The sequence below is a fragment of the Alligator mississippiensis genome, chromosome 3, assembly GCF_030867095.1.
Source record: "Alligator mississippiensis isolate rAllMis1 chromosome 3, rAllMis1, whole genome shotgun sequence".
In the NCBI taxonomy this organism is placed as follows: domain Eukaryota; kingdom Metazoa; phylum Chordata; order Crocodylia; family Alligatoridae; genus Alligator; species Alligator mississippiensis.
Genome location: NC_081826.1, coordinates 205,365,078 through 205,372,821, shown reverse-complemented (window position 1 = coordinate 205,372,821; position 7,744 = coordinate 205,365,078). Strand labels below are relative to the sequence as shown.

Here is a 7,744-nt window from a genome sequence, read left to right as displayed (position 1 = left end):
TAGACTCTGTTTTCAGGTACAAATCAATTCATTAAACAGACAAAAGCCACAAAATGTCCTCAGGATTACTTGCAAAGGAAACAAAATTCTGATCATGGAGCCTTTTTGTGGCCCAAAGTTGAAGCAAATGAGATATAAAAGCCATAAATTGGTTCATGAGACTCCCCCCTCCCAAAAAATGCCCACAGGATTGCTTGAAAATATCAGATCAGAGCATAAGGACCAAATCCAAAGAAGACATTCTCAGGGAAGAATTACTTTCCATCATGCCCTTCCAACATCTCTTATTCCCATATGCCAAGCTCAGAAATGTGGTGATGGAGCTGCTCTGGAAGTGGCTCCAGAGACCTATGTCTCCAGTGTGTTTGCAAATGACCATGTGGGTCACTCCGGGAGCAGCTTCACCACTGCATTTTCTGTTTTTTATATGCGAGTAGGAATGGGTAGGTGGGACATGCCTGTGATCATGGAGGATGTAGTGTAGACAGACCCACTGGCCCTCTGTAGAAGAGCACAGCTCCAAGAAAAATGAATAGAAGTGAAGAGGTAGTAGAGAAAGTTTCCATAACATTGTGGGAAAACTTCACAGAAACTACATGTTGTAAATGTTTTAAATCTTCTCAGTTTAAGCATGAGAATATCTGTCACGGCGGGGTCCTGGCGGAGGGCCATGATTTCCTTGAGGTCCTCTCACCGCGCTACTCCGGCCCGAGGGCACCCTCCATTCTCGCCCGCCACGTCTTGATGTAATAGGGAGGCTGCCTTGTGTTCCCTCGGGCCTGTCAGCTCCTGGACCCCTCGTGGGTCTCCCCGTACAATGGCGCTACCTAAGCGCCCCAGCCTTATGGGCTATGCGTGGCTCCTACCTCCCCTGATACCACGCCTCAAGCCTCGCAGATGTAAAGGACGTTGTTTGGTCTATACGCCCGCTTCCCGGGCCTCCTCTCTCATGTGGCCCACTCTGGGCTCTCTCTCTTGTGCCCAGCCTCTTGCTGGGACTCTCGCCTGGCCCACTCTGGGCCTCCCCTGCCAGTGTGGTTCCGCTCCGGGACTCTCCAGCGGGCCTCCGGTCCTATGGGCCAACCGCACGGATACCCTCCCTGACTCTGGCTCCCTGCGCTGCTACTCCCTGTCTTCTCAGGGGCAACCGCAGCGCTCTGCCTTGGTCTGAGGGGGGGATTGCCGCACTGGCCTGCGGCCGGGCTCGCTATGCCCGTGCACCCACACTGGGCTACTCAATAAAACACGATGGCGTTCCCCCTCTCTGGGGCTCGCCGCGCCCACACAGGGCTACTCAATAACATACAAGGGCGTTCCCCCTCTCTGGGGGCTCGCCGCGCCCACACAGGGCTACTCAATAATACACAATGGCGTTCCCCCTCTCCGGGGCTCACCGCGCCCACACAGGGCTACTCAATAATACCGCCCCTTTCCTGGGGCCGGGGGGCTATGTTCCCCCGCACGCAATCCGGGGTCTCGGTCCCCGTCCGCAACCTACAGGTTGCGCCCGCGACCCACTGGCCGCGCTCCTCGCCGCCAGTTGCTCACACACTGGCATGCGAGCTGCGCCTTCCCTGGCGCTATGTAGATAACGCGCCCTCTTGGCGCTAGGGCACCCCACACTCTCTGGGGTCCCTGTGATTGAGGCCTCCTCCAACCCCTACAGCCTCACCCAAGCCTCTGGGCATAATAACACAACGCAAAACCACAAGCCCCTAGGCTGTAACACAAATGCAAGCCGCATGGCCATAACTCATCACCATAGCTCAAGCCTCCAGGGCTATCATGAGCTGTACTTGCTACTTAGGCTCCTTCCCATCTCTCGGCCGAGGGAGCTCCTGCCTCTCCAGCTGCTGGCAGAGAACTGCCAGCCTGGCCTCAGCCCTGAGCTTTATAAGGGCCAGGCCCTGCCCCCTACAGGCAGCTGGCTCCGCTTGGTTGCTCCGGCAACCCGCAGCTGCGCTCATTACCTGAGCCAGCCTCAGCTGGGCTCGTCATGTCAGGCCAGGGCGCGCTCACTCGCTCCCTGGCAGTTTCTCCACTCTAGGAGCAGGGGTACCGAGGTGCCCTGCGACAATATCATTAAAGGATAAAACTGACAAGCTGCTCAAGTTTACTCAGAGTCCCCAGACTATATCAAGAAAACTTGGAAGTCCCCCTCTCTCTCATTAGGACACACACTGGGACAATATTAAATGCTCATCAGATGCTTATGCAATTAGACATTTAAGAGTCTAATCAGGGGCAAGCATATATTTCATTGATGTTCATGGCCCTGTTGGATTTGCTTGGGCAATATTCCAAAAGTCTTGCAGTATCTATGAATTCTCCCATTTGAAAGGGAAACATAATAGATGTTAAGTTGCAGCTGTGAAAAGGCTGAACTGTATGCATCTTTTGAAGTAAACAAAAATAGCATTGGATTTTTCATATTGACAGATGCATATGTAATTCTGCATGGAAACAGGGCTTTGTGAAAGTTCAACAGTACACCTGCACTTTAGCAGTGACAGAATGAGACCTTTATCTTGTAAACTGCTGTCACCTTTTGGTTATTCGCTAGAAAGAATACCTTAATAAGATCCAGTTATATCAGTCCTATACACACTGCTTTAGATTATTTGCATTTACCCACTGAAGAATGCATATTAAACAGATGGGCTGAGATGATTTTAATAAATTTATATTTGTAGTTAGTTTACTATGTGCTCATTGCAATCATATGCATTGAACAAAAAATAAAATAGGCAACAATGAGAGCCATAATTTTATTAGGAACAAGGAACAGGTACATTTCTAATGTCTTCTGCTAAATATTACTATAATGCTTCAAGTGGTAGTAATATAGTCTAATGGAAAAAATCATCATAGATTAAATGGCCACTGCCAAGTTTGACAGGCATCTATTTCCTTACCGCTTTATTCTTTAATAAACGATCAAATTAAACAAATCCATGCACACAAATAACTCTCAATCCCCCGAGCTAATCTCCAAAATAAAGATGGAAGTCATTGCATTTTCATTCTTGGGGAATGGCAGCTGATGAGACCCATCTTTTGATCACATGATGAAGTAAAGTCATGTTCAGCTCCTACTGGCTCTCTAGGACAGAGTGCTTAGGCCCAGTGGAGAGATGGCATTGCCTTTTTGTGAACTGAAATAGCATGCACACGTGGTTTCAGAATAGCTTATCCAGCCCAGAAGAGAAGAGTAAAGACTGGTGCAGCCTTTATTCTGGAATCACAGTGAAATGACTACATTTTTCAGGAGCTGGTGTATCATACTTAAGGCCTGTCAACATTTACAGCACCTTATAAGTGATGACGTGTTTCCTGCCTTAAAACAAAATGGAGTGAACATTGATACTTGCTATGCTGCCAGCTAGCTGGCCTGGGAGATTTAACAGTTAGCTTCCAAGTTTCTATCTGTTCTTACAGGATGGCAGTTCCCCCTATGGTGCCAGATACGTGGGCTCCATGGTGGCTGATGTTCATCGTACACTGATGTACGGTGGGATTTTTATGTATCCAGCTAACCAGAAGAGTCCTAAAGGAAAGGTAAACTGTTTTGTCTTCTCCTTTCCTCCTGAGCTTGCCCTGCTCTGTATTTATTGGAACCAGCATAAAGAAGAACACAATATACTGTAGGGCAGTGGTCTCCAACCTTTTTATGGTGAATATCACTTTTTGTAAGTAAAGGACACCCCAAGATCTACCACCCCTGCCCTGCCCCACTCCCCCAGCCCCACGCCTCCTGGACAAGCTGACTGGGATTTGACCTCATTTACCCAGCCCAGCCCAGGCGGCAGGGGGCATGGCTTAGCTCAGCCACATGCATCCTGCCTCTCCCAGTCATGGAGCCTCTGACAGACTGAGATCAAATGTCAGAGGCTCCACGATTGACCAGTCAATTGAGATCAACTGGTTGGTGACCACTGCTGTAGCACTTAGCCCATTATGGACTTGGCCTGCTGTACTGAGTCAATGGCCTTATCCTCTCTCGGATTAGTATGGCACATTTATGTTTAAACACAGCTGTAGAAAGCAGTATTTCTGTGGTCTGTGTGAACACAGACTTTTCCTTGTAAAACTATCCAAATTACCATGTTACACTCTGCCCAACTATTTAAACCATTTCAAGACAAGGGACTAAAGACTAATCTGTAAAAGCAAATGAATGCTTGTTTATTAGCTGTTGGAGGAGGTTGTTCTGGCACATCCAGGACTGCAGAAATTATAAATACAGGGAAAGAGCTGGGTTGAAAGCATGCTAACATTGCAGAAATCCCCTTGTATTCAAGATTGGGCTTTTTATCTGTTTTGGGAAACAGTTCCTGAGGCAAACTGGCTTTGTGGTGTTAGACGGTGTTGTGGCCCTAAAGAAACATTCATTACAATTTTGTGGGGTGATTGTGTTTGTGCGTATAGTGATTTTACTGATTTTTCTTTTCCAAGTTAGATTCTTAATAGTTAGAAGTCTGTATAGAACAGCTGTCAAGTAAACAAGGCAGACAGGAAACAAGGGACATCCTGACAATATTTGCAGGCATATATGCAGAAGTGGCGCATACCGTACATTTTGAAATCTATCTGGTCTAGTAGGCTTCCAAACATGAAGGGACAGGTATGCAGGGGAATCTCCACTTCATATAAACAGCAGCACCAAATACTGTTTTGTTGAACTCAAGAGCATATGCTGAAATGTTATCTTGTGTCTCTTTCAAAAGCACTTACAGTTTTGAGATTATTTCATTTCACAGCTTTGGAGAAAGCAAGGAATAAAGGGGGAGGGAATTAAAGGTTCACATGTGAACCAGCATCTAGTAGCTAATGACTGACATGAACTGTGCTACCAAGGAGAAAATAAGACTTTCACTTGTGCATTGTGAAGGGGATAAGAGATTTGTGATTTTTGTGGTGATGGACCAGGATCCTGGTTCCCAGACCTGTATTGCCTGCAGCAGGTGTATTTGTTACATGCCAATCAGTTCATTTAAAGCCATAATTCTTCTTGGTTTGAAAGATGATGCCATGCTGACTATTACCTAATACTTTTCCTTGACCCTTTGGATACCACCTCCAAGTAAGGCAGGTTTCTGAAAGAGCAAGCAAGTGGAGTTACACAGTGCATGGACTTAGTTCAAGGATTTTATAACAAAGAGTGAATGCTGGCCATTGCTAAACAGACTAGTGTAGCTCACTTCAAGGTATAGAGTGCTAATCTCTGCCTCGTTCAATTGATATAGATGTAAACCAGTAGAATCAGGCACTTTGCAGATGCTGTTTTTAAACTGGAAATATTAAGTAGTTAACATTCATGTGCATTCAGTTTTTACTGTGCTCTAATGCATTAAAAATACTAACCCATTTAAAGAAGGGAGGCACTTTCAGATCATATTTTTGAAAAAGGGAAAAATAATTATTTCATTGTGCTTTACATTCCCACCAAAGTGATGACACACTCCATCCCTTGATTCTGCAGTGATGTCACTGCTGTTTTCTTTTTAAAACGGTCTGTGCAATAAGATGAATACAAGGATCATTGCCCCCACATTTGCTTTCTGCTGGACATCATGTACTCGGAGTAGCATTTCAGCAGGCTTCAAAGATTAGAAGAAGGAAATCAAGCTAATAAAATGTACATTGTTTAAGATGTGTGGAATGCCCTACTGTTATTGCAAATGGCATGATGACAAAAATTACAGATGGAAGAGCCCTACCAGATTATACTGCTGGTCTTTTTGCCTCCTCCAGAAAAATCCCATTTCCCAAAAATCCATTCTCTTTTGGGAAGATGAACAAGCTTTGAATAGGCTTTTGCATGCCATGCATTGTACAACACCTGCATGGATATTTTATGGAGATCTCCCCAAACCAAATCCATTAGGTTAACGTATGTTAGATTACAATCTTTCCATTCCGTTTTAAATTCTGCAGCATTTAGCATATGACCTGAAGTTACCTTAACTGGAACATTGTTACGATGACTTATGGGATTCCAGATTAAAATGTCTGTTTAATACTGACAGATGTGAAGGACCTAATTGCCTTCACGCTACATTGAAAATGGGCTTCTGAAATGAACAAAGCTATTAAAAACAAAAGCATTTACTGTCTTCATGAACTTAGTGCACCATAAAGGGATTAGTCACTGTTGTGGAGATCTGCACTTGGGTATCTGATGCTTGAGACTTGACAGCATTAGGTTTCAAACTCTAAAATATCCCGAGTAAACACAGCCATCCTAAGCTTCAGAATTGCAAGCAAGGTCTGGGCAGAAGTGAGACTTCACCTTTTGTTCATTCTGTTCCATCACCGTTTTTCAGTTAACCATTTAACTGCTGGGTTCAGCCTCAAAACCTTGTTTCTCAGACAAAGCACACCTCTGGATACCTCAGCTCTCAAACGCTAGAATCCCTTTGGATCAGTGTTTCAAAGCAGCATCACTGTATTTGTCCACAGCACAGAAGCTGCCATGAAAGCCAGAAAAGAAAGATTTTTTTAAATTACATAATAGTACAGTCAGTGGTTTTCAACTTTAGACTCAAGGCACCTGTCAAAAAATGCCAGATCTTAGCTTTCATTCTTTTTTTTTTCTTTTTAACTATGGAAAAATAGAGTAATTCTTCTGTTGAAAAAACTCTGAAAGACCACAACAGGTCAGAATGTTTTTGACATGATGCATTCATATTTGAAATAACTGAGTTTATCTTGTGAATCGTGTAAGTGTTTGCACACTAACCAGGGCTAATATTACACAGCACCCTGGCAACATCCTTAAAAGGATCTCATGGCACCCTGCTTGAGAATCACTGCACTAAGAGGCAGGAACATGACACAATATGATGCTTATTGGGGTGATCTTATTGTTAAAGAAACTTTGGGAGCAGAATGACTAAAGAGTGGGTATAAAGTAGTGGAGTTAAAGGACATAGTGGTTATAACCACTGGCAGGTGGCTTACACAAGAATTTCCATCAGTACAACCACCGGTGGAACTGTTGTAGTAGCATGGCTTTGATAGGAAATTTGCAGAAGTAATATCAGAACGTAAGCAGTTTCTTTCTGGTAAGTTTTATTTCCCCAAATCCAACCCTGTGTTCTCTATTCTTACAGCTCCGACTCCTCTATGAGTGCAACCCTATGGCTTTCATCATGGAGCAGGCAGGGGGGATGGCTACCACTGGAACTGAACCAGTGCTGGATGTGAAGCCTGAGTCCCTTCACCAGCGAGTCCCTCTTATTCTTGGATCCCCAGATGATGTGCAAGAGTACCTTGCCTGTGTGCAGAAGCACCAGAAGAGCAGCTAATGCAATTCATAAACCAGATGTTGCTCATGCACCTGCTTTAATCCTTCTGCAGGAAAAAGAGAGTAAATTAGACAACTTGGTTTCCAGGAGATCAGTTCCCTCCTTTAATTGACAACAATAGAAATCATGAAGGTTATTTCTAAGAAAAAAAGGTTTACATTTTCTTTACACACAAAAGAAAAAAAATCCTTTAGTTTCAGATTGTACTGTAATGCAAGAGTAAAAGCAAAGGCCTAATGTCAACACTAACAGCAACTATTAGCGTCTTACTAACAAAAGTAGATTGTTTAGGTGACAGCCCATTTTACCTGACATAGCAATAATTGGAATTTTGAGACAAAATTCAACATCCAGGACTTCACGTAGAGACAACATATCTGTCCTTTCTGTCCAAGTTTTTTCTGGCAGGTGCTTTTTATCTTTATCATTAGACT

At 44.3% G+C, this 7,744-nt stretch overlaps 1 protein-coding gene across 1 annotated transcript in view; it reads left to right on the top strand.

The window, feature by feature from the left end:
• Positions 1-7,407, top strand: part of LOC102572733 (fructose-1,6-bisphosphatase isozyme 2) — a 29,948-nt gene extending 22,541 nt beyond the window's left edge. Inside the window, exons 6-7 of the mRNA XM_006273011.4 lie at positions 3,439-3,558; positions 7,116-7,407. Coding sequence (XP_006273073.1) covers positions 3,439-3,558; positions 7,116-7,310 — 315 coding nt within the window. The 3' untranslated portion in view covers positions 7,311-7,407. The remainder of the gene's footprint in view (positions 1-3,438; positions 3,559-7,115) is intronic.
• Positions 7,408-7,744: the final 337 nt, after the last annotated feature.